Source organism: Rhipicephalus microplus, chromosome 4 (genome assembly GCF_043290135.1).
Source record: "Rhipicephalus microplus isolate Deutch F79 chromosome 4, USDA_Rmic, whole genome shotgun sequence".
NCBI classification, from domain to species: Eukaryota; Metazoa; Arthropoda; class Arachnida; order Ixodida; family Ixodidae; genus Rhipicephalus; species Rhipicephalus microplus.
In genome coordinates, this window is record NC_134703.1 from 155,229,956 (window position 1) to 155,257,393 (window position 27,438).

General features: G+C 47.7%; 1 protein-coding gene across 1 annotated transcript in view; it reads left to right on the forward strand.

Moving 5' to 3' along the window:
- Positions 1-27,438, forward strand: part of LOC142814652 (angiotensin-converting enzyme-like) — a 76,754-nt gene that overhangs the window by 36,134 nt on the left and 13,182 nt on the right. The window contains exons 8-10 of the mRNA XM_075893786.1: positions 19,154-19,278; positions 24,077-24,169; positions 25,182-25,326. Of these exons, the coding sequence (XP_075749901.1) occupies positions 19,154-19,278; positions 24,077-24,169; positions 25,182-25,326 (363 nt within the window). The remainder of the gene's footprint in view (positions 1-19,153; positions 19,279-24,076; positions 24,170-25,181; positions 25,327-27,438) is intronic.

Below are 27,438 nucleotides of genomic sequence, written 5' to 3' on the forward strand. Positions count from 1 at the left end.
AACAGCAGCGAGGCCATCTCTAGGATGAGAATAAATATTCAAAATAAAATATGTGCCTTGTCGTGTATGACGTGAGAGAAGTTCAAGAAGAAGGCAGTCACTGTAAAGATCGGAAAGATCATGCGCTCTAAACGAGATATTCCTCTGTATATATGCGGTAGCCCATGGGGAGCTAGGATGCGAATGTACAGCCTGATAGCCGAGGAGTTTGCAAGCTTCTAAAGGCTCCTGTACGGAGATGACATCAGGGGCCCATGTAGACCACTGTATATAAAATGAGAGGTTGTCTCTTTTGTTTCTTAATCCACGGCGATTCCATTGTCATATGCAGAGTGAAGAAGGTGAAGATGAGGCAAGAGTGCCGGAGGGGGTTATGGCTGCGAAGGCGCTGGAGAGGGTTGAGATTGCGGGAGACATTCGAGCCGAGCAACTAACACGCCTAAAATACTCTCTATCTTATTGAAGCGTTCAGCAATTTGCCTAAAGCCTAAATCAACATTTTGTTTGGGTTCCCGGTGTTCTTTTCAAATTTTTTGACTCGTGCTTTTAAAATCATCCTCCAATGACTCGAGCTGCTTTGTCCTTTTCTTTTTTGATGGCTGTGGAGAGGAATCTATAATATCGGTCCCGGACTCGGCTGCCATATCAGGCTCTATGATAGAGGGGGAGATGGATAGGGGTGGAGAAGACGCGGGTGGGGCAGCTGTAAGTGCACTTAAACGTTCCAGCACCAGAGCCAACTGTTGCTTTAACTCTTGATTCTCTCGCATTAAACGTTCGATAGTCTCCGGAGTTTTAGAATTTCCTTTAGCGTCAGAGAGCATACAACAGGAGCAGGAGGCTTGCTTTGCCCAGCTCACCTTTTCGGGTTTGGTGCTGAAGTCACGGCTTTGTGATGCACTTCGTTCAGGGCTTTTGCTTTTGCTGCCACGGTTTCGTCCAGGACTCCTGCTTCTGCTGCTAGCGGTTTCGTCCAGGACTCTTGCTTCAGCTGCTACAATTTCTACCGTCGATGCTTGAAAAAAACTCCTTCTCGAGCTGGAACTCGGGCTGCTTCTGCTGGTGCTCTTGTTGCGGCCTTTGTCGTGGCCGATAGAGACGGCTGAAGCCACGCTGAAAGCGTTGCTTGCATGCCCTGTCACCCGTCTTGTGAGCGTCCCCACAGATGACGCACTGCGGAGTGCAGAGATAGTCCTCCGGGTGTTTCTGTCCACAGCTTGAGCAAGTGAGGTGATTTGGCAAAGGACATACATCTCGTCGGTGGCCGACTTGTCTGCAGTTTAGGCACGCTTCCACCTTCGGTCGAAAGTTACTTAAAAACGGCGTAGAAAACGGCGTAAAGTTGAAAACGACCAAACATTTTGACTGACGGAGGAAGCTCCTCAGCCATGAAGTGAATGAGCACTGAGCGTGAGGTACGCCCCATGTCCCTTGCTTGGACTATTGGTAGAAGGGGATTCGCCCGACGTAATTCTTGAAGCAAGTCCTCAGGTGATTCACCATTCCAAGCGTGGTAGATGATCCCTGCCCGTGCCCCGTCCGGGGGAGCTATGTACGCATGAAATCCCAGTTTTTTACCATGTAACGTGAGTTCTCGTATTTTTGCATAGTTGGCAACTCGGTCGGCGCAAGATGTGGACACGGTGAAAATATTCTTGGCCAGATTGGTGCACACAAGATCTTCGTCGGCAACCACAGAGTCCAGTGCGCTGTTGGCGACTACAGGCGCTCGTAACTCTCCATTGTCGTATTGGGCCAGATCTACGCCCGCACTCGGACGAAAGACAATCTTGAAGTCATCAACTGGCAACCGTGGCAGTCGTTTTAAGCGAGGGCGCGCCACAGCTGTGTGGTCGAGCTTTGAGGAAACGCTCTGCGGTGATTCCGTTTTGCGCGCTGGCGTTTCGGCAGCTGACACCGCTTTACTTGACTGCGTTCCTTCAGTTTCTTTTGACTGCTGTCGAGGTGAGCGTTGTCGGGCATTCAGGACTACACTCCATTCTTCTGGGTTAAATTCTGTGGCCGGTAAATCCGTGCCACTCACCATGTATGCCATTGCGTTGCCGAATGAACTTGTGCACGCGCGTCGAAGCGCGAGCCCGACGCCGGTGCCGGTGGCGTTAGGGCTAATGAGGTGGTGTTCCCCCGCTCAGCAAGAGTTGAAGTTTGCAAAGGTCCGCAAGAACAAAGAGGTTTGAGGCACTCACCAGCAGCGTCGGCAGCTTGCTGTAGTTCAAGAGAGACCACTGTTGGCACCAAAAAAGCAGTCTTGGTTCAAGAAAAACTTCGTAGAATACGGAGCCCATGCAAGGCACACCAGCCTTGCCTGGCCCCCTAGCGAAAAAAAAACACCTGTGCACCAAATGGTAATATCATCCGCGTAAATTGTGTGGTTAATGCCTTCGATACATGATAGCCTCTTGGACAACCCAACCATGACAAGGTTGAACAGGGTGGGCGATATCACTGACCCTTGTGGCGTGCTGCGCAATCCCAGCTTGATCTCCTCGGAGACAAGGTCTTCCACACTGAGGGTGGCTCTCCTACGAGTCAAGAACGATTTGACATATTCGTAGAATCTGACTCCAAGGACGAGCTCAGCAATCGACCGCAACACGAAAGAGTGAGTAACATTGTCGAAGGCTTTCTCTAAGTTGAGGCTGAGAATGGCCCGCATGTCTCGAGTGTTACAGTCAATGACTTGGTGCTTGAGCAGCTTCTTAGCGTCTTGCGTCAGAAGCTTGGCCTGAAAACCAATCATGGTGTGCGGGTAGAGCCCATTGTCTTCCAGGTACCGAGTCAACCTATTCAGGACCACATGCTCGGCTACCTTTCCCACGCAGGATGTGAGCGAAATGGGGCGTATGTTGTCCACGTTGGGTGACCTCCCCGGCTTGGGAATGAGCACGGTGCGTGCGACCTTCCACGTGTCGGAGACCTCGCTGCTCTTCCGTGCCTCGTTGATGACCTCGGTGAGGTAGTCGATTGACCGGTCGTCCAGGTTGCTGAGGGTCTTATTAGTTTTGCCGTCGGGACCCGCTGCAGACCTCCCATTGAGCCCGTGGAGCGCCTGCCAAACCTCTTCGTGGCATATCTCGGCGTCCAGTTCAGTGTTGGCCGGTCCTGAGTACTCGGCGTACGTTGTTGCGGAGTTCAAGTCGACAGGGAGGTACTTTTGCACCAGCTGCTTCAAAACCTCCTCTTCTAAAGAGGGCTGCTTGGCTTCGTGCATGGCTCGCGCTAGTACGTTCCGCTGGTTAGTTTTGGTGTTAGTCTCGCTGAGTAGGTGCTTGAGCAGGTTCTATGTCTTGCCATTACGCATCTGGCCATCTACCAAGTTGCACACCTCATCGCACTGCCGCTTGGAGAGGACGCGACAGTGCTCCTCGATGGTCTTGTTTACGTCGGAGATTTTCTTGCGCAACCTGTGATTGAGGCGCTGGCTTTTCCAGCGGGCGAGAAGTGACGTTCAAGAGAGGGATCACGCATAATATCCACAGGCGGCGGCACTATGCTACATTCCCAAAGTATGTGATCATATGTTGCCACAGCCTGACACCATTTGCATTCCGGCTTAATCTCCTCCGGGTACATTTTGTTCAACACGTAAGGGCTGGGAAAAGACCGCGTCTGCAGTTTTCTCCAGGCGCATTCCTGCGCTTTAGTCGACCGCATGTTCGGGGGCGGATAAAACCTCCGTTCTAGTTTATAATGATTCGTTATGTCATGAAAGGACACCAGCCCATCTCTCGCGGACCTCCCCTGAACTGGCGGCTCACCTAACCGGCTGACGAAACCTCAAGCATTCAGGTCAGCCACCTCGTTCCCAGGGTTCCCAGAGTATGCTGCTACTCAGACAATTTTTATTTCTCTAATTTCTCGTCCCGTGGCCCCATGCAGAAATCATGTGGTGGTCGCCGATATTCTGCCCCTCGCCAGATTTCGGATGGCTGTCTTCGAATCACTGAGAATCAAATCCGACTGCGAATTAGTTATAGCTAGCGCTATTGCCGCTTTCTCTGCAGTTTCCGAGTAGTGCGTTTTGACCAATCCAGAGGGGATCAAGCGTCCCCGTCTGTCCACCACCACAATCACAAAAGCGCCTTTGTCCTTATATTCCGCAACATCTGTAAAGATTGCCGCTTTGTACTCGCCGTACTCAACGTGTAAAGCTCTGGCTCTTGCCTGCCTGCGCTGCGTATGGTCAATCGGATGCATATTTTTGGGCAAAGGTTTTATGTACAGGGCCTTATGTAACTCTCGCCGTACCTGAATTTTAGTGTCCCCAGTGGGAGCCTCTGCTCCATTGCCAATCCTTTCCAATATGATCCTGCCCGCTTTGGTTGTCGAAAGCCTAGCGTGCTGCATAACCAGATGCGCCTCCCATAATTCATCCAGGGTGTTGTGCACCCCTAGTTTTAACAGCCTTTCTGTAGGCGCGTTGTTAGGCAACCCAAGCGCTGCCTTGTAAGCTTGCCGGGTCATAGCCTCAACCTTACCTTTTTCTGCAGCGTCCAACTTCATATAGAAGTGTCGCGTAAGTAATCCTGCTGAGCACAAACGCCTGTACCAGCTTACAGAGTTCTTTTATTTAACCCCGCTCTTACGGTTAGCGATTCTTCCGATTAGCCTGACAGTAGCATTGACCGTGGTCTTAAGTTTTTCAAGGGTCACCCTATTCTTCCTGTTGGTTTGCAGATATAGGCCAAGAATTCTAATCGTTTGAGCTTCAGCTACCGGCCTACTCTCTACCTTTACCTCTAACGGCGGTGGTGGAATATAGTGTCTTGCATGTAGCCCTCTTGGTTTGTCCCGAACCACAAAGAGCTCGGATTTGGGCTTAGAGCATGAAAGTCCCGCCTCCCCTGTCAGCTCTTCGACAATATTACCTGCCTGTTGTGAGACCGCCAGGGGGCTCGAAGTAGTGCAGACGCGCTCGCTTCGCGCTCTGGATTCTCATGATTTTTAGTGGTGTTTTTCCTTCTGCAACCACTCGAAAACGTTACTATCAGCTTCAAGAAGTTCCGAGGAACGCCTGGGCACCACTCAAGAGGATTTCTTGCCACTTGGAGGTGCCAAAGGACTTCAGAAAGCTCGTCACCCCTAGGACGCTCACCAAACGCTGACCTGGGGAGCCGCCGGCAGCTGCACCGACGCTGGGGACGCCCGCGTCGGAGCTTCATCCAGCTATGGCTCTCAACGCGGCGACCGACCAACAATACCACCTCCTAGACCAGGATGGTACAGCAGACGACCAAATGGATCAACTCCAGAGCGACCACGATACGGTGAGCCGAGACGCTATCGGCGCTCAATCGCATGCAGACGAGGACGCTAGCTGGCAGGCAGCGAAATCCACCAAAAAACGCAAGCAAGAGGCACTGGAGCGGAGACGCGGCAGCGCAGGGCTCCAGGACCAAGTTAAGACAGGCACGCCAACATTCAAGAAATTGCCAAAGCTACCGCCGTTGCCGAAGGACGATTACAAGATCGTCATTCGTCCAAACCAGGGCCTCCCGCTGAGAAACATTCTGACTCCTACGCTTGCGCAAGCAATCATTGAGGCATGCCAAGCTGGCATCAGAGATGACCATTTCATCCTTAGAATCAACCCAGGGTCAAACATAGCGATTCTGTCGACCAAATATGAGGAAGTGGCGGACAAAGTGCGTCTGATACGCGCCCTTGTGCTTAACGGCAGGGCTCACGCTGTCCGTGCATACGCCGCAAATGGAGACGATACTCTGAGAGGGGTGATTCACGGCGTACCGATGAACACCTCAACCGAAACTCTCATGGCGCACCTACGTGTCAGAACGCACGGTGTGGAGATCATCACTGCCAGAATGATAGGCACAACGAAAAGCGCAGCCATTACATTTTTCGGTCCAACGCTACCTCGTACCGTCTACTATTACGGGGGTGAACTCCGCTGCTACCCCTTCCGACCTACGATTCAAGTCTGCAAGGTCTGCCGAGAAAAAGGACACCGCGCGGACGTTTGCCCGCATCCGGATCGCCCCATTTGCCGGCTGTGCGGACTGACTAATCCAACGGATGGACATCCGTGATCTATTAGTTGCGCCTCGTGCGGGGAGGCTCACCCCACAGGAGATCCAACTTGCAAAAAAAGACTTAAGCCACCGAAGCCTAAACAGCCGCAAGTACAAGCAGGCCACAGTGATAAGCTTCAACAGGGCACTAGCAACGACCCACCGAGGACCAAGAATCTCCGCTGGTTCTCCTCTGAAGAGGAAGAAAACGCCTACAAGTCAGCAGATGACAAGCAAAGATCCCGGTCGCGTTCACGGTCCCCGGGCAGAAAGCCGCACCCGCCATCCAAGAAGAGCGCGCCAGCACCGACTCAGCAGAACCTCCACCGCGGTCCTCCAGTAGGGGGAGCCAAAGGCAACGGCGGGGATCAAGGATGCACCCAACAGGCATCATCACTTCCGGTAAGCTGGGCGGAAGCCGTGGCTCCCAAGTCTGCATGTACTCCCCCCATCACACAAAACGTACACTATCAAGCAGTAATCGCTGAAAACAAACAGCTTAAGCAACGCCTTGACAAATACGAGAACAAAATAATGTGGCTCGAAAAACAGCTGGCCCAATTAATGGGAGCCACCCCGAAAACTATAGTCCAGGCCTCTCAAAATCAAACTAGCAACCCAAGCGAAAAGCTACGGGACAATGGGCACATCCAACCGCAATCGACACCAACACGAGATCCTGTAGCCAATATAGGAACAGAACAAACAGCGAGAAACCCCCGCTTTACAACAACAACTGCAGCTAATGCAACAGCACATACTGCAGCAAACAGAAGCCCAAATGAAACAGTTCTTTGTCGAATTTCAAGACCTGAAGCGATACGTTCATGAAAGCCTCGACAAAGAAACGAAGCGTCGACGTAAGCAGAGCCAAACGCGGTCCCAGGAGTCCGACGCCAAAAGCATGCTTACCTCGGACGCTGAAAGCACACCCACCTCCTCGCATCATGGCAATTAACCGACGCATAGCAAACGAGAATCTCACTATATGGTCCTGGAACTGTCGTTCCCTGCACAACAAGCACGCTACATTCACTCTATACATAAAGGCGGCGCTGGTTCCTCCTGACGTAATCTGCTTGCAAGAGGTGGGAACTAGGCCTAAATCAGTTTCTGGCTATAAACTGTACATGGATCCAAATACACCTAAGATTGCGACACTCGTCCGGAAAGAATTGGCAGCTACATGCATAACGGCACCGAACGAAGAGACGCAACACCTTATCGTAACGCTCTGGCCAGCGAAGAAAGGACGCCCGAGGCAGGTTATATGTAACATATATAGTCCCCCACAAGACAGAAAAGCAGAATTCAGCAATATCTTCCACTATTTGAACAACAAGCTTCAACCACGCGACCGCTTGATCATCACTGGGGACTTCAACGCTTGGCACACCACATGGGGTTATAGCGCAGACAGACCCAAAGGTACGCGACTTTTAGAAGCGATACAGCGCTACGACTACACACTCCTCACGACACCGGGCATACCGACTCGTATAGGAAACAGTGTCAACAGGGACACCACTCCCGACCTTACCGTAACCAACAATGCCGCGACCATGCGCTGGAGTGTGCTGGACGACAATCTGGGCAGCGATCACAATATTGTGCAAATAACATATGAAACAGCTCGACTGCGACGCCCGCTCGGAAAAGCCAGACTGACTAACTGGACTAAATATAGAGAGCAACAGGAAGTAGACGGGCCCAAGCCAACAACTATAGCCCAATGGACACAGTACATTAAGGGTCTCTATGACAAGAACACCAAGATATATCAAACAACTACCGACGCACCTGCCATTGACACCCACTTGACACATCTTTGGGAAGCTCGTCGAGGCCTCACGAAACGGTGGCGCCGACAAAAGCTAAATAAGAAACTCAGACTCCGTATAGCGAAAATCACGGAGGAAGTAAACGCATACTCAAAGGAACTTTACAACAACAACTGGCGCACCTTCTGCGATTCCTTAAAAGGCACATTAAGCACGAAAAAGACGTGGAACATCCTACGGAGTCTTTTGGATCCCTCTGCAACAAGAACCGAAACAAACGCTACCCTTCAACGGCTAGCTGGGGAATTTCAAGGTGATCCGGATCAGTTAATAGAAGAGCTGAAACAACGCTACACAGGTGAACGCAAGCGAAACGTTAGCCCAACACCCAGTCAAGAATACAATGGAGAACCCAACACTGAGCTCGACGCCCCCATAACCTTTGCTGAGGTTTATGCAGCGGCTCAAAGCTTCAAAAGAAATACAGCGCCCGGATTGGATGGCATTACAAATGCCATGGTACGGAACCTCAGCGATGAAGCATTACAAGCCATCACAGACCACTTTAATCAGGAAGTATGGACACCGAGTGGAAAGATACCTGCAGAATGGACACTGGCACAGGTTGTACTCATACCTAAACCAGGCAAACGGCGAAGCCTTGATCAGCTACGACCAATTTCTTTAACGTCATGCATTGGAAAGCTCTTCGAAAAAGTTATACTCACTCGCCTTGAGCAATACACAGAAGAACGGGGGCTTCTACCAACATCTATGTACGGATTTAGGCGAGGAGTGTCTACCCAGGATATCTTCTTACTGCTCAAAGAGGAAGTGCTTAACCCAGCGCCAGGTAGTCTCAACAATCTACTCGTTGCACTCGACATCGAAAAAGCATTTGATAATATTGCGCACTCTACCATACTAGACGGTCTTGCAGCCATTGGATGCGGACAACGCATATACAAATATGCATCTGATTTTCTTGGAAATCGCAAGGCGCAGATTGGCATAGCTGGTACCAAATCATCACCATACGACCTCCCACTGAAAGGCACACCTCAGGGCTCCATCTTGTCTCCATTTTTATTCAATATCGGCCTTCGGAAACTAGTCCTCCAGCTGGAGACTGTACCAAACCTGGGCTGTGCCTTTTACGCGGACGATATTACGCTATGGGCAACAAAGGGCTCCTATGGAGAACGACAAGATGTACTGCAAACCGCTATAGACATGATTCAAGGCTACCTCACTGCTGCAGGCATGTCGTGCGCACCTAGCAAATCGGAATATTTGCAAATAAGACCCCCACGCACTCGGTCCAACCGTGCACCAGCGCTGCAGCTAGAAATTGCCGGACAGATCATCAACAGGACCCCAGTAGCTCGAATATTAGGCATGCACATGCAAGAAAACAACAGCGTAAAGACTGCAATAGGCAAACTCAAACACACCGTAAAGAGTATTGCATCCCTTATAGCTAGAATTGCGCGAAGTAATGATGGGATGACAGAGGCCGACACGGTACGCCTTGTACAGGCCTTCGTTCTCAGCCGAGTCACGTTCGCTCTTCCCTTTCAATCAACACGCAAGCCCGAAATAGAGCAGATTGACAGACTCATCAGAATTGCGTACAAAGCAGCATTGCGACTTCCGAACAGCACAAGCACAGAAAAACTCATGGGACTCGGCATGCATAATACGTATGAAGAATTGGCCGCCGCCACGCTAATCGCACAGCGAGAACGACTCACCACTACGCTCCAGGGAAGAACACTGCTACAGAGGCTGGGATACCCTCTCACCCCTCAATATTGTGGCGATGAGACAGTCATTGCACCCAAGCAAATACGTGATCAAATAATCGTGGAACCAGTTCCAAAAAACATGCACCCGCTCTACAACAAAAAGCGCCGTCAAGCGCGAGCACGAAAACTCCTGCATAGAAGTAGCGATCCAGACGCTTACTTTACCGACGTCAGTCTTTATCCCGCGCCACCACAAGGCTCCAGAAAACAAGCATATGCATTGGCAGTGACTAACCAAAGCAAAGTCGTGGCCTGCGCGTCCCTACGCACCAGATCAAGTGCCACCGCAGAGGCAGCAGCCATAGCCTTGGCAATCAGAGAAGCCGAAAGAAGGGGGCGCTCAGCGTATATTTTGACAGACTCACAAGCTGCATGTCGCTTATACCTTAGAGGCACACTTCCAAGGTGCGTTACTGATATTTTGGGGTCCATGTTGATGGAGGCACATGGCGTCACTTGGTGCCCAGGGCATGACGGCCTGGGGGGAAACGAGGAGGCAAACTGCGTAGCTCGCGGACTTACTGGCCGAGACGCAGGACTCTCCTCAGGACACCTCACAGGGCATCATGAGGAGCAAAGTGTAACAAGCAGGCAGATATTGGAAAACCAACGCCTTACAAGACGCAGGTACGCCCCTCCACATCCGAACTTAAGCAGCCAACAAGCCCGGGATTGGCGCCGCCTCCAAACGAACACATACCCCCACATATCAAAACTACACGCAATTTTTCCACATATATACACAACAGGGGTATGCCCATGGTGTAGTAACCACACAGCCACACTTACACACATAACCTACCAATGTACCGAGCGGCCAGCCAATGCAGTATCTAGGTTGGTGCGCTCACTACAAACACTCACAACGTGGTCTTGGGAGGCACGGCTTTCCGAGCTGGCACTGGGGAGCCAACTGGTGACCCTAGACCAGGCCCGGCGAGCCGCTGTGGCCAGTGGGGCTCTACAAGAGGGCTCCACCCGGGATTAGTCACGTAATTTTAATTCTTCAATAAAGTTTATTCTCTCTCTCTCACCTGCCTGTTGTAGTGGTTCTTCCAGATGCACGTCACTATTCCTGCTTACCCATAGAGTATTATCATCTGCATAAAATGTGTGTTTGAGTCCCGGTATCTCCTCCAGCCTCTGCGGTATTTTAATTAAGGCGATGTTCAACAGGAACAGCGACAAAACTGAACCCTGTGGCGTCCCTTAGCCTCCCAAAGCGAATGAGTCCGACTTGATATCTCCTATTGAAATTTCTGCGGTCTGGCCTTCTGAGAATGATCTGATGTAGCGAAACGTCCTGACTCTGGGCCACTTTCCGATAGGTTATTCAATATTGCCTCATGCGAAACATTGTTGAAAGCTTTATTCAGGTCAAGCCCCAATACAGCTTTGGTGCCCGTGCCATGCCCGGGATCGACTACATAATGTTTCAACTGTATCGTGACATATTGTGTGGAAAAATTCGCTCTGAAACCTATCATAGTTGGGGGAAAGATGGCCTTGTCCTCTGCATAATTCTGAAACCTGTTGAGCACCACGTGCTCCATCAATTTGACCACGCATGATGTCAGCGATTAGGGCGCAGGTTTCCCAAGCCGAGTTTCTTGCCTGGCTTCGGAATAAATATAATCCTAGCATGCTTCCATTGTGCTGGGATCTCCCCGGCCACCCAATACTCATTTATGAAGTCACTGATCGCCCCGACCGATTTGAAATCTAGGTTTCTCAGCATTTTATTAGTAACCCTATCCGGACCTGCGGCAGACGTAGTACGCAGCTGCCCCATGGCAAACTTCACCTCCGCAATTGTGAACTCTTTATCTAGTCCCGAGTTTTCCACCCCCAAGTAGTGTGGTAAGCAACCCTCTACTCCATCAGTTATGTACCGATTCCGGAGTTCCTGTATAAACTTTCCAATCGTGCCTTCATATTGACGCATAAACCGAGTCATTTGTCCCCGTTGCGCCGATTTTGTTGCTGCCGGATCCAAAAGATGCCTTAACAGCTGCCATGTCTTTTTGCATCAAAACTGTTCATTCATGCGATCACAAATCTGGCCCCACTGCTTGGCGTGCAACTCAATTGTATAATTTTCGATTTCACGTTGTAACTTGGCAGTCCTTCTGCGAAGGGCGCCATTATGTTTTTGCTTCTTCCACCTTCTCGAGAGACTCGCGTGCGCTGCCCACATGTGTAATAGTCTCGAGTCAGCGGTAAACTCCTCCTGCTTGACTGGTACTTCTACCGTGGTATTATTTACATCCTCCTTGAGCGCCTCTACCCATGCATCTAGGTCATTAATTTTCCAGTTCACAGTGTCTGCTCTGTTTTTCCTAAATCTGTCCATATCTGTAATTCTATGCCCCCTCACTTTATCTTTATGCTTCGCAGCGCTAGACGTCGTGGAAAGGATATAGTGATCACTTCCTAGGACCTGTCCCATGTTAATCCACTTTGCATTACTGATGCCTCTAAAAAACGTAAGGTCTGGAGAGGTATCCATGCTTATGCTGTTGCCTATCCTCGTATGATCTTGTGGATTGTTTAACAGCGTCCATAGCAGATCCTGGGCAACTTGCCAAAGCAGATTGCCCTTTGGGCTGGCTCGAATATAACCCAACTCCGGGTGAGGCGCATTGAAATCTCCTACCACTATAAGCGGAGTGCGAGCTGCTAACCGTTGAGTTTGAATCAGGAGTTGTAGCAAGCCCAATCCTTATCTTTTGGAGAACTATACACATTAGGTAAAAACAAACTCTTCTCATACTTTCGTTTAGGCAAAATCTCTAGCAGGACATAATCTTCCCTGCTGCTATCTACGGAATGCTGAATGGCAGTGATGTTGTGATGGACTAGCGCTGTAAATTCCTGGCGCTGTAAATGCCTTAAATCCAGGTAATTTTACGGAACCACTAGCCTCCTGTAAGGCTATTATGTCTGGTTTACTGTCCAGATTTTGTACGTGCAACTGCAGGTTACCCCGCTTTTGACGAAAGCCCCTGCAGTTTCACTGCCAAACCTCAATTTGCTGGCGAGGCGCCATGATGAGGCACCAGGTTGACTAATGGCACTTGGCCATCCACGGGAGGCAGTCTTGCCTCCAATAGAGTATGAAGCTGCTGAAACATGCCCATGACCTGGGTTTGGAAATTCCTAAATTCAGTGGAGAGCATGCCGAGACGCTCCTCTATTGTGTCTAATCTGGCTTCGATCTTTTCGACTCGAGCCTCCAACCTATCCTGTCTTTTCCCTTGTTTGCCTACTTTATCCGCAAGTGTTGTTAGATCCGACTTAAGACTAATGACCTTAAAAACAGGCTGTGGCGTGTCTACTGGTGACGTTTTGGCTAATCGTTTTGCGTTAGCTACCTCATCCCCCGGCAGTGGTCTCTTCACTGTCCCCCGATTCTCCACTTTTATAGCTGCACTCTCCTGTACGCGAGCACACGCCTCTTGCGTCGCTTTCTGTAGGCCTTGCACTGCTGGTGCCTGTGTCCCCTGCCATTGGTCGTTTCTAAGTGTGCGTTCCATCTCTGCAATTGTTTTCCATTTTTTTAATGAAATCTCCCTGTCGCTGAACCAGTGCTGCTAGCTCCCTCTCTCGATCGGTTTCGTTCTGGGCGGCCGTGCCTGACAAGCTTACCTTTTTGTAGGTGTCGCGTGCGTAGCTGTTGGAACTGGATACTCGTTCACCATAATGTCGGTAAGGAACTCGACCGGTTCCTGCTTTTGCTTGTGCCTCCTTTACCTCTCGGTGACTGCTCCGTGGCCCTCGAGGACCGCTCATCGTTGCCAGCTTCGCTCTCTCTTTCGATGCTCTGCTGCTGGCCTGTCGGTGGCTTACGAGCCAGGCGAAACTTGCAGTTCCAGCTCCCTGTGTGATGCACATCATGGCACACGATGCAGTCCGGCGTGCACGTAGGTGGCTCTCCTTCTGGCGGGGCAGGATGGTCCTTCCCACAATGGTGACATGGGTTACTCTTCGGACGATAGCAAACGTCCGCTCGATGTCCAACTCGTCTGCAGTTGTAGCAGGTCTCGACTAAATTTCTATTCGAGATCACAGCGTACAGACAGTTTCAGTAAGTAATCTGCCGGGTTATGCGTTTTCCCCCGAACGTAATCTGAATCGCCTTTGACTTTCCCAGAGGTCCAGAATGTCCATGTCTTCATTCTTCTTCAGGAATCCCGTCCGAACTTCTTCCACTGGGCATCCATCATAAGCATTGTAAATCACTCCCCGCACGGAGTTCTCCAGCGGTGCCACGAACGCTGAAACCGGCAGGTCAAGATCACCCAGATTGAGCGTCTTCACAGTCGCATATGCCGTACTGCGATTTATGCACGGTGTGCTCACCGTCAACGTGTTGTTTGTGCCATTAACCCGCACAATGTCTTCTTCCGCGGCAATCACACTCGTTAGATGCTCTGCTGCTCTCAGTGCACATCCGAGTTCTCTCGCTGTCACAACACTCAAGTCCCAGTTCTGGGGCCTGTACACAACCTTGAAATCCGTGGCTGGTAACTCGAGAAACGGTTCGCGTTTCTTCCGCACCGGCGCCTTCCCCCGCTTGACTTGCTGCGCTCCGTGCGTCTGGCGCCCGTTGCTGCCGGCCTGCGTCTCGCAAGGCTTACTTTTGGTGTTGTCGCCATGCTGAGTCTTCTTAAATCGGTCCTGTGCCTTCAGCAATGGAGCCCACTCTCCCGCTTCAAAATCTTCGGGTGTTATAGTCTCCCCTTCGACGTAGTATTCCATCTTCAGCCCAACAAGGCCCACGGTCACCAGGCGCAAGCCAGACGCCCGGCGACGTGGCCCAGGCTTGGCCTAGAAGATAGGCCTAGCCTTGCCACCATGGGGTTGGCAGGAAAATCTCGGAAACTCCGAAAACGGGGACAAACTTGCATAAACGAGTCGTGTCCGTAGGTACAGGGCAACCTCCTGCAGACGAGCCCACTGACAGCAAGCCCAGAACAAAGCGCGTCCGCCGATAGTCAGTCACCGGGCCGGAGCTCATGCGAAACACGTCCGCACAGCGTCTCACTCCAGCCGCGTCCGGCCGAATGACTTACTTTTGCGAGTGAAAAAAGTGATGCTGTCGGAACGCTGGCGTTTCTACATGCTTAACCGGTTGCTATAGCAACAGTGCGTGAAATTTTAGATGCGGAAGCATCTTATACTCGCGCCTTGTAGTGCGCCGTCCGCGCCGTCCGCGCCGTCCGCACCGCTTCTCGAACATTCGACAGCTGACGCGCGCGCATGCGCCGTCGCGCCGTCGCCCACTCTTCCACCATCTGTGCATCCCTTCCTCCTCTACACACCGCGCGCGCTTCACTCCTCCACCATCTGTGCACCCTTCCTCCTCTACACACCGCGTTCGACATCTACAATTCTCCTGATTCTCCAGTGGACGCGCATGTGGCGTCGCGCTTCGAGAACATTCAACAGCTGACAGTGCATGCGCCGTCGTGCTGTATATATACTCAAGGTCGGCGCTCGCTCGCTAAGTTGCCGCTCGTCGGTTGGTTTGTACGGCGCGTCGACGTCCAAGGTCGCGGTGAAATGAATTCCAACGAATCCACAAACACAATGATCGACGTCCCTTCGACCAGCGCCGCCCTTTCGCATACGTGTGTACGTGTTCACTCATTTAACACCCCCTCCTACAACCACGTTAACCAATTTAGCCATCGACCCAAGTAAGTCGCAATTTAACACCCCATTTCACAACCACGTTAACCAATTTAGCCATCGACCCAAGTAAGTCGCACTTTAACACCCCGTTAACCAATTATATGGTCCGCATCCTCCTCAGTGTTCCCCCGAGGGAAGCTGCGGGCAATTTTTTTTTCTATTTATACGTTGCGCAGGCTTGCCGATACGTGCGCTGCCGGTAGTGGTCCGACGAACGCGCGTCTCCGTTACTTTATCTGGTCGATCGCGTCCCATAGGAAAGCCGAGAAGTGTCCCCTCCTAAGGTGTTTCCACCTTACACCGTGTCTTTGGTGCACGTCTCATAATGCAGTGAAAAGAACAGGAGCACCACATCAGCGTTTCATGTAGACGCAGACGTTGATTAGCGTTTGAGCCACACGTAAAAAGGCGGGATTTTCTTGCGCTTTCGAAAATGCTGTAAAGTGAAAATAAATACAACTGTCTAGCTGATATGTGCTGCATCCTTTCTAAAATAGCCCCGCGTCAAAGGTAGCGAGGAACTTCTATATTTCACGTTCAAAATACGTTTAAAATATATCTGTCAATTTACCTGTCAAATATATCTGTCTAATATATCATAGCGTGCTCATAGTGTGCACGCTATGAGCGTAGCTTGTAGTCATGTTTTACAAGACACGCATGTCATGATTATCATGCTTGGACGTATCATTTACCTTCGTTGTCCATTCACGTCACGTATTACCCATTTCGGTATATCTGAAGCTAGCAAAACGGCTGCGAGTACTCAATGAGCGTGGTATGTTTACATTTTCTTACATGGCACGCATGTCATGATTATCACGTTTGCACCAGTCACGCACCTTCATCACCCATTCACGTCATGTATTACCAAACTTGGTATATGTGAAGCTAGCGAAACAGCCACGACCGCATCATGACCGTGGCATGCAGTCATGTTTTTACATGACACGCATGTCATGATTATCATGCTTGCGCTAGTCATGAACGTTTGTCATCCATTCACGTCACGTAACACCAGCTTTTGTATTTGTGAAGCTAGTGAAACGACCGCAAGCTCACTATGAACGTAACATGTAGTCATGCTTTACATCATACGCATGTCATGATTATCATATTTGGACGTGTAATTTACCTTCGCCGTCCGTTCGCGTCTCCCAATACGAAATTTTGCATATGTGAAGCTAGCGAAACGGCCGCGAGCGCTACATGTACGTGGATTGTAGTCAAGTTCTTACATGACACACATCTCATGATTATCATATTTGCACCAGACATATACCTTTGTCATCCATTCACGTGCCGTAATATCAGTTCGGTATATGTGAAACTAGCGAAACGACCACATGCGCAACAGGTGCGTGACGTGTAGTAATTATTTACACGACAGACATGTCATGATTTCCACGTTATAGGGTCGGTCACTTGTGTTCTCCATCAGCTATGTCGTACCATACACCTTTTGCAATTCACGTGAACAAAACCGCCGCAAGAGCAGCAAGACCATGGAATAAAACTCATGACATTCATGACATACATGTCATAATTTTCATGTTATGACTTGTCGCTTATACTTGTCATACAGTCATGTTACGCCAAACCGATTCTGGTGTCGATACCATTATCGAAACGGCCAGGAGAACTAAAAGTCATAAGCGGGTAGATAGATAGATAGATAGATAGATCGATAGATAGATAGATAGATAGATAGATAGATTAAACAAGAAAGCAAGACAGCCGACACGCCATTATACCGATATGTATGAGACCCAAGCCTAATACGGGCCGTACTCGAGCCCGAGCCCTACCCGAGCCCGATCCAACAATGCCTTCCTTACCCGGCCCAGCCCGGTTCTGTGCACTGTTCTTGTCGCAATACCGCAGACACCGACTAAGAACTGCTAAGACGCACGACGGTGGTGTCTTCACCTCTTTCTTGCATTCGTGTTGACATGCCCTGTCTACTACAACAAAAAGTTTCCATATTTTACCTCTAATGAGAACCTGCCATATTCTAAGCCTGATTAATTTTGACCATTGCCGCACTTATTCGGTCGTTTAAAAAGTTTATTCGTGTGTTCCGATAAGTGCGAAAAATGTTGAACGCTGTTCATAACGCAATTGTTTCGTCACTACGTCAGCACAATAATAGAAAAAGGTGTCCTGTTTTGATTTACGTAAACCACACAATCTGGAGCGTACGAGTTTACCCCGAATTTACATGCTAATTACCTCCGACACGTTTATTGGTTGCTATGCACAAAACTCGTAGCAAGACTTCCGTTAGTTGGCAATCAACTGTCGTATATCTAAAGCACCAAGCTCAAGCTTGCCGGTATGATAGTTTAAGTGCAGTTACTGTTTTAATTGTATCCATTGCAGGTCTTCGGTACTTAGCCTCAGCTTACCGTATTTACAATATGTTCTTGCCATCCGGGAAAAACGATACATACGATGCCAATTTTAGGCAAACGAAAGACGGTGAGCATGGTTTGGTTATGTGAGAGTGATCCTTCATATTTGTAGTCAATGAATGCGTAAAACATCACCAATTTTAAACAGCCTCGCTTGCAACAGAACTGTTCTGCAAGGACTGCACTAGTCGGCCATCTGCACATTCACGATAAGGTGCTTGCGTGCCTCTTTCTACGTATCTGTCGTGGAGCTGTTTTCCGCAAATCTTTAAACTGTGTGTTTTTAATGGGGAAAGGCGATCGCGTGACCTAAGGTTTCTCCTAATATTCTGACCGAAAGCAGTCATGTATCAGTCAAGAAAGGGGCATAGGCTATAAAGTAGTGGTGACTTTACCGAAATGGTCGTTTCTGTCTTTATAACTGTTATATTAACTTCTTGACAGAACATTAAAATGATTCTGTTTAAGCAACTATGATTTCAGTTTTCTTGCTGAAATTCCTCTAAAACCGCGGTTTGAGCTCTGCTATAGTCACTCGTCTATAGCAGAGTATAAATTGTTGGCTTGTTTTTTCTCTTGTTTTTTTTGTTTTGTAGGTAATGCATAAGTTCGCTTCAGCGACTTGGCCTTTTTTTGTGAACAAAGCACTGGTATTTTTGAATTTATGTACCAGGCTAGTCAATTTAAACGTGATACTTGGATCACGTAGCTGCTGGCGGTGACGGTGAGAGTATTATAGACGCATGTTGACTGCATCGGGTTAGCAGGCGTTCAGTCTGGTTCTCTGTGGATCCGGTGAAATGCTACAATCCCTGTTTCAGCCGCTTCGCATGACACGTGGGCCGAGTGTTTTGAAGCCACGGCAAAGAGCGCTCTGCTGGCGCTGCCGCAAACGAGAGACTGCACCGCGGCTAGACTGGAAAGGCGCGTATCAGTCTGGCTGTGACTGAACAGTCGTCTGTATACTACTGCATGCAGTCACCATGCTCCACTGACGCCCTTACTATCGCCGCCACAAGCTACGCGCTTCAAGTGTCGCGTTTCACTCATCTAGCGCTGCATATCAGTGCTCATTTCAACCCTCCCGATGTTTATAGGGCAGCAAACGGGACGTAGACTAGTTAACCTCCTTGCTTTTCCTAGGAACCTTCTCAACCGCTTTCTAATCGGGGACTGTTGGTCTGATAAGCGAGAGAAAGTGCGAGATTAAAAATGATTTCAGTGGCATGTTTCAAAACAATCTTCCTGTATTCATGTTGACGTTACCTACACAGCCACTATTGCTAAATCATTTGCTAACGGTGTGTTTTTGCGGTTGACAATCTACGCAGATGCACTCGCATAACATGTACATCGAATGCTATGTAATCAATGCGGATATATATTATTTTCTCAAACAGGATCAGAATGTGCGCCGAAAGGAGCATCAGTGGCCTGGCAACATTGTTCCACGAACTTGGGCACGTTCATTACTTCATGCTGTACGCGGACCAGCCTCATGTTTTTCGAACAGGCGCAAATGCAGGTAAAGCAAAGTTCGCCTTTTCCCACTTAGCTAACGCACGCAATCTCCTACTAGAAAACACGCTTCTACTGCCACATGTGGCAATGCTAAAATAAAAAAAATAAAAAAAATAGACTTGAGTGGTGCAGATTGTGTGGTTTTTTTAGTTCACATAAAAAGAGGCTTCGCGGAATAATTGAATATAACCAGTCTTGCATATGTCCTCTTTGCCACACTGTATTTTCTCACCGCTCTCCGTATCAGACAGTGACACTGGTACTTGCTTCATATTTCCCTATTAAGAGCTTGGTCGGCAAACTTCTAATGCCCGCGCCTTGTCCGCCGGCGATGTAGGTAGCCGGCGTGTTCGCCAGTGTTGCCGCCGTACACTTCCCCGGTCGCAGCTGAAGGCGGTGATACCAACAATTTAATCGTAGTAGATAAGACATTAAGCCAACACAAAAGGAAAGTTTTTTTTTCATTTTTTTCTTGTGAGCCTGGTGACACCCTTGTCACCGCCCCGTTATAAAGGAGACGCTCATAGTATCCATCCATCTATCATTTGGGAGCCTTCAATGGTGGTTGTTCTCTGCCTTCATGTGCGCTCCAATTCCAACAAGGCGTCGGTTTTCGATGGTCCGCGCGCTCGCCTCCTGGTGACTTCGTCCACTTCATTCTCGTTGTTTCGTATAGGCATGGCAACACGTGACAAGTTCCTATACGATGAGTGTTACGCACGGGTACCGATGTCCCCCCAAGCCCCCTCATGTGCCAGCTCTCAACCTTGTTCAAGAACGCCTGAAAGCTTTACGTCTGCCATTTAGGAGCTCACAGCAACGGCCAGTATGACATACAGAGGCAGGTGGTTAACGTGTCGATTGAAGTGGCTAACACTGTGCAGTGCATGCCACGGAACGTCCCGGACAACGCTGACTTCGACGTACTGCACACATCATGTGCAAGCTCGTTAATAAGCCTTCCCACAGAAATGGTCTCGCCAAAAAAACGCCTGGTACAACTCCGAACAAGTTCCTCTAACATCATGCACTTTGTGAATATAGTGGTGTTTTTTTTCTTGCAGTGAAGCTGTACATTTCTCGTTGGTTGGAAAATTTCGAGGCGTCAACACAAAACTCCAAATTAATGGACCCCTAAACCACTAAAAGAGGCTTACGTGCTCCTCTGCTAGCAAATGCACGTGCTACTTGCGTTTTAACCTCGGGTATTACTGAGTAGTATGAAAAAAGCGACAGAATTACAAGAAATAAGAGTGTAAAGCAGAGAGACACGATCTCTCTAGTGCTATTCAGCGCGTGTTTACAGGAGGATTTCAGGACCCTATATTGGGAAAAGTTAGGGATAAGAGTCAATGGAGACTGTCTAGTAATCTACGACTAGCTGATGATATTGCCTTGTTGAGTAACTCAGGGGACGAATTGCAGCTCCTGATTACTGAACTGGACACAGAAAGCAGAAAACTAGGTTGGAAAATTAATATGCACAAAACTAAAGTAATGTGCAACAACCTCGGCAGGAGACGCCACTTTCCGATAGGTAGGGAAATGCTGGAAGTCGTAAAGGAATATGTCTACTTAGGACAGGTAGCCACCGCGGAGCCGAACTATGCGAATGAAATAACTAGAAGAGTAAGGATGAGTTGGATCACATTGGGCAAGCATCCTCAAATCATAAATCGTAATGTGCCACTAACCCTCAAGAAGGAGGTATATAACAGATGCACCTTACCAGCACTTACCTACGGAGCAAAAACCTAGAGGCTTACAAAAAGTGTTCAGCTTCAATTGATGATGACGCAGGGAGCAATGGAAAGGAAAATGACAAGCGTAACTTTAGGAGACAAGAAAAGAGCAGAGTGGGTCAGGGAACAAACCGGGGTTAAGGATATCATAGTTGAAATGAAAAAGAAGAAATGGACATGGGCCGGGAGCATAGCACTTAAGGAGAATAACCACTGGTCATTGAATGGTAACTGAATGGATTCCCAGAGAAGGCAAACGCATGAATTGGAGACAGAAAATTAGGTGAGCGGATGGGATTAATAAAAACACAGGTATAACTGGGCAACGCAAAGCACAATACCGGTTTGATTGGTGGATCATGGAACAGGCCTTTGCCATCCAGCGGGCGTAGTCAGGATGATGATGGTGATGATGATAATTACTCAGGAATGAGCATTTCAAGAAGTGGACAGAGGAGTTGGCGAAAGCAGTGTAGCGAAGGAAAGAGCAGAAGGATAAAACCCGTTAAATCCGCTAGCATTCGCTATAGACACGGCACGACTACAACACTACAACTAAATTTAGACCTCTGAGTGGAAGAGGGGCCCTTTAACAATGGAAGGCAAGGGCAATACTTTACTTTGCAATCAGACGTATACATGATAGAGCTGCGTATTAATTTCGCTAAAGAAAACCATCAAATGAGCATGAAAACCACATGCTGAGAAGTAAGGCACTTTTCAACAATAAGAATATCCTCTCCTGCGTTCCCGATAAAAAGAAAAAATCTTCGAATGATGCCGAAGGGCACTTTTTTTCCCCGTGTGTACTTTCCTTTTTCACACATGAAAGAGAAACCAGCCTAGCAACTTATTCAGTTCATCCTGAGACTACCGTTGGTATACCAGTTAGAAGAACGGCGTGAATACAATTCTCAAATAAAGGAACTAATTCGTCTTGCTGAAAGGGGCGCTGTAACACTTTTTGAGCGTGATCAGAAAACGTTGCTGATCGCTAGTAGAGGCTCTAGACAACACGCTAGCCAAATATTATTGCACAGCACGTGGCATAGAATTCACAACAAATGATCAAAGTCGGCTAAAAATTGCTTTCTTTTCTCCAGACAAATCACGTTATATGCCCAAAACTCTCACGTCAACGACCCATCTATCAGACATTGGCTGATTTGAACATGGCGCGCTCGCTCGCTACAGAGGTCGCCGTGGGAGACCACTACTTGTCCACGCGTGCGCGCAACAGACAGAAAAAGTCGTGTATTCGAAGAAAAAGAAAAAAAAAGTGCTCAAGGTCGCTAAGCGCACGTGACGTTTTTCTGTGACCCTACCTCCCCTCCCTGTTTAGCTTCCAGTGCTTTCGTCAGGACGAGAAAAGAGAGAGTGCCATTTCAGCATGCGACAAACCTTTGTAACTCCACTTGCACTGGACGGATTCTTCAAATTTTTGTGGCGTTGAATTCGTGAGGCAATAAGCTCTTCCAGTGAATTCATTCCGTGGTTACTTGAAAAAGCATTCCAGGGGCCCTTTAAATTATCGCGTAACCTATCACGGTGTACATTTATCACTACCATTACCCTGAGGTGAAAATAAAACATACCCCCCCCCCCCCCCACCTCATCTGTGTCCACAGATGTGGAGTGTGATGCAGCTTCGCTAGACCTTTGCGTTCGCAAAGCGGGATAATGGGCATTTTTGTTGGCAAAATTGTTCTAAAATTTTATCGCTCTGCTCAAGACGCCTCCCTTTGCATCGAGCACTTGTCCTCAGTTTCGGATAGTCTAGAGAAAAACACTGAAAATTCCGTTAAACGTTTTACCGGAAAAGTGGTGTACAGTCTTCAGCTTGCGTCTGTGTTTCACTGGCATTCTTGCATTTTCTTGAGCGTTCCTTACGCCGCATTTCCAGGCATTTGTGCATGTCTAGCATTGTGTGTGGGAGAAAATAATCAAAATAATTTCTGTAAACTAGCTAGACACATCTGGTCTATTGAGAATGCGATGCAACTGTCGCTTTGTCATAATTTCTCAACATTCACATCATAGCGTTTAACATCTTCCGCCGGGGTCTCTCACGTCGACCTCGGCGGAAGATGTTAAACGCTATGATGTGAATGTTGTCTGCCTCGGTGGATCAGTGGCTAGTATGCTCGTCTGCTGATTCGAAGGTCGCGCGTTCGATGGAAGCGAAATAGCGAAAAAAAGCTTTCGATGGAAGCGAAATAGTAGAGGCCCATGTACTGTGTGATGTAATTGCACGTAAACGAACGTCAGATGGTAAACTTTTCCGGAGACCTCCACTACGATGTCTCTCATAATCATATCGTGGTTTCGGGACACTAAACCCCACATATAATTGTTATGAAGTGTATCTTACAGCTACCTCGAGTTAGCCTCGTGCCCCCGGACAATTAGTTATTTCAGTGTTCTTCGCAATTTATGACCACTAACCCCTCATTTATAAAGCCGGAAGTTTTTAATAAAGTAAACGTTTTAGCAATCCTGAAAAATGCTTAAAAATGTAGCTAAAACCTTTATATCATAGACGTGTGTACATGATATAAAACTTCAAATTCTTTACCTGTTCTATTACGGTAAAGAAACAGACATTCAGACACTGCCACGGAACACAATCTTGGCAAATTTCAAGATCTTCTCAATGCTCAGCTTATCACGCTATAGTATGTTATTTTCCTTTTCTTGTCATTTAAGGTGGCTTTCTGCTGAATCTGCTTGCTGTTTCAGAATGTTTGTGCTTGAAGATGATTTTCGCACATTTGCTTTTCTCCATTTATTTTACAAAAAAAAAATCCTACTTTTGAACTGCTTAACAAAACGATGTCTGTCCCCCCATGTAATACCTTCGTTAGGAGGGCCTTTGGGGGCCTTTTTGAAATAAATGGAATAAAAATAAATAAAGAGGGCGACATACAAAAATAGACTATTGCGTTTTCTCTACAATGACAAATCTATGAATGTCAAATGAAGGTATTTGCATATTTAAATTTGGCCGCATCATAATTTGTATAAGTTTGATTAATATCTGCTTTGTCTCCACATCAATAGCATTCCACGAGGCTGTTGCAGACGCGCTCTCATGGTTAGCCATCCAATCTAAACGACTACGAGAACATCTTGGGTTTGGACTAACAGACGCTGGTAAGCGAAAATTCCCAGTTGGCTGTCTACGAAAGTCCGAAAAAATCACACTATTTTATTAGTTTTGCAAGCATCATCGTCTGCTCCTGTTAATGAGGGTTCTAGATTTCATGCTGCACGGGACCATAAAAAGTGTGGGCTAACAAGAAAATGAAATGCACGTTCTTCATAACTACGATGTCATAGGCCCTCACAGGAATATTTGAAATGATTCAAAAGTATGGTTCTAAAGACGCCATCTTTAAACAGAGTGTCGGGATCTTCCTTACAAGATGTGTTTTGGCAGTACGATAGCCGTAAGAAAATGAAATAGAAGTGAGTTGGTGCTTGTTTAACTAGAAGGTGATGATCTATATTCGCTTCCAGCCGACGAGTTTAGAGTAAGCTCCGCCCACAGCACTTACCATCCCACCCAGGTATTCCATAATGGTTCCATTAATTTCAGTCGCTTATTTACGGGACGTCAGGTCCTTTCTCGTATTTCAGGCATATCAATTGGCCGTTCAGGCACGAGTTCGTTTCGATAGTTATCGGTCGAAAAAATTCCCTACTTGGCCAATTTCACTCAAAATTCCGGCTTCAAGGCCCAGCCGAACGTAAATTTTTAAGAAGAAACGACGAAATTCCAATTCATATGGGTAGCGTTTTATCATTATGAGCGAGAAGTGCTTATAGTTCGAGATGAAATCGCCAATCATTGCTCTGGTGCATAGGTGAATGACAGGCGCGCTGCAGTATTGGGGGTGAAGCGCGAATGTGTTTTTAGGCTGCGAACGACTATCAGCTACTGTGTGAGCTTCCAAGTGCATGTTTCGTACTGTAATATTAGCATGTGTATCTCAAATTAAACCTTTTGTCACTATTTGGAGGTCCATACAACCGTTACCAAAAAATGACTGCTATCCTGCCCTGTGAAGCTCCAAGCTAGCGACAAATTTTTTACAGGGCTCTTATCTTTTTTTTTTCTTTTTTTTCCTAAATGAAACGCGTAACGACTACTTCGATGAGGCAGCTGCAGAGACACAACACCAGATGGCGCTCGCCTTTGACCACGTCGGTCAACTGTTTCATGGAATAGCGACCAGCAAGTGGATGTGGACTCTGCTGGACGAACCTGCGAGTCGTGAGAATATGGACTCGCTGTACTGGGATATGAGGTGAGACCTGCTACTTTATGAGTGAATGAATGATTGGTGGTAACATCACTCGTAAGAATTATTTAAGCTAGATGACATTGCTAACTACTTTGGTAATTTTTAAACGTAGATATACTACATGACAAAGAGCAGGCCGCCGAAGGTAATTTTGAAGTAACTTGCACAAAGCTTCATTGTTCACGCACAACTCAGTCACAGTACTAACGTAATGAAGCTCTAAAATATAGGGCTAAATAAAGGGCATACTTTTGTTCAGAGTTCCTTCAGGTGGTGTCATCTTTGTAATCTTGACGCGAGCACTTAAATTAGCGCCACATTTATAGCCACATGACACGGTTATCTCGAGCAATGACTCGTGTATAGTAGTCGTTACTAGGGGTGTGCGAATGGTGAAATTTATTCTCAAGTCCCATTCGTATAAAAAAGAGTACCGAACAGTGGCTATAATTATTGAGTATCGAACAGAATAAATAATACAACATATTATATTTAAAACTGAAAGAAATAACAAAGAAACGACGTCTACCCATGTCCTCGAGCAAATAACGCGTTTAGTGACTGCTAACGAAAAACTACAAATCGTCATGCAGCAACACTAGCTGTTGCACATGACCTGACTTCAGGATGTCTCGCCTTGATGTGGTTTCCGCAGGTGAAAACGTGTGCTTTGATTGATTGATATGTGGGGTTTAACGTCCCAAAATCCCCATATGATTATGAGAGACGCTGCAGTGGAGGGCTCCGGAACTTTCGACCACCTGGGGTTCTTTAACGTGCCCCCAAATCTGTGCACACAGGCCTACAACATTTCCGCCTCCATCGAGAATGCAGCCGCCACCGATGCTGGGATTTGAACCCGCGACCTGCGGATCAGCAGCCGAGTACCTTAGCCATTAGACCACCGCGGCGGTGCTGAAAACGTGTGCTAGCTGGGCACTTTAGTAGCAGGGATCGGAAGGTATTGCAAATCAGCTTTGGCGATTTATGTATAAAATGTGCTTCTCCATGATATTTCCAGTATTTTGAAGGGTCATCGTTTCTTGTGATCGCGGGCTCATTGAAATGTTTCTGAAGCATCAAAACATTTTCACGTGCGAATCCAATAGCCTAAGGCTCTGCGGGCCCGAAGCCGGCACGTTTTACGACACTTGCAACATACGCAACTAAACTACGCAAGAAGTCCATGTCTTCGTTTCGGAAGCGAAGTTGGGAAGGGTTTGACAGTTCTGTCTTGTTCTTTTCTTTTTCTACGTACGGCAGTGACGTATTCTCCACTAAAGTAAACGTGGGACCACTTTTGAACCAGAAACTCAGAGAAAGTTTTCACGAAAGACCAACCGTAACTACGTTGGAATGAGTTCTAGCCACCCAATATTAGCCAATTTGCGCTATTTCCCTTGTCCTGTTTTAGATATTCACCCTGTTTGGTTATTATAAACTAGCCATTCGAAGGTCGAATCAGTTCTTCCGATTGTAGATTGTTGGATCTGAATTCGAATAATCGGACACCCCTAGTCATTAAAATAAAAAAGAGTATGTCGCCTTTCAATCCATAAGTACTGTACGCTTCATTTGCAGCACACATACATAAGTAAGAGATACATGCATATACATAATGCATATGTAAGAGATATGTATACATAATACATATGTAAGAGATATTTCTTCCCCTTCCCAAGCTTCAGGAATCAGGAATGGCACACACATCAACTTGTCTTTGTTGTTATACGTACTTTCTCTTTGGTCGATTCTTTGCGCCATGAGGGAGCAGACGTGTTGTATTTTAGTCTGACGTAATTGGGAAATTAGTGTCATTTCTCGTTCAAAGCAATCATTTGTCAAACTGCTAAAATAATGACCCACAAAAGTAACTATATTCATTTCTCATTACACTGAAAAGTAAATTCTTATTCTAAAGAAATACATTACTACCAAGTCTGCCACGAATGAAGTGATAGGGTGATTTCGTCTCACTGGCGTCTCACAAACGACCGTCAAGTTCAGTGCCCACTACCAAACGTTTTAAGAACATGCTTAGAGTTTTTAGTTACACTAGTTGTCGACTTATTTGATTGACAGGCATTTTTTTGCGCATGCCCTTCACGCGCCTCT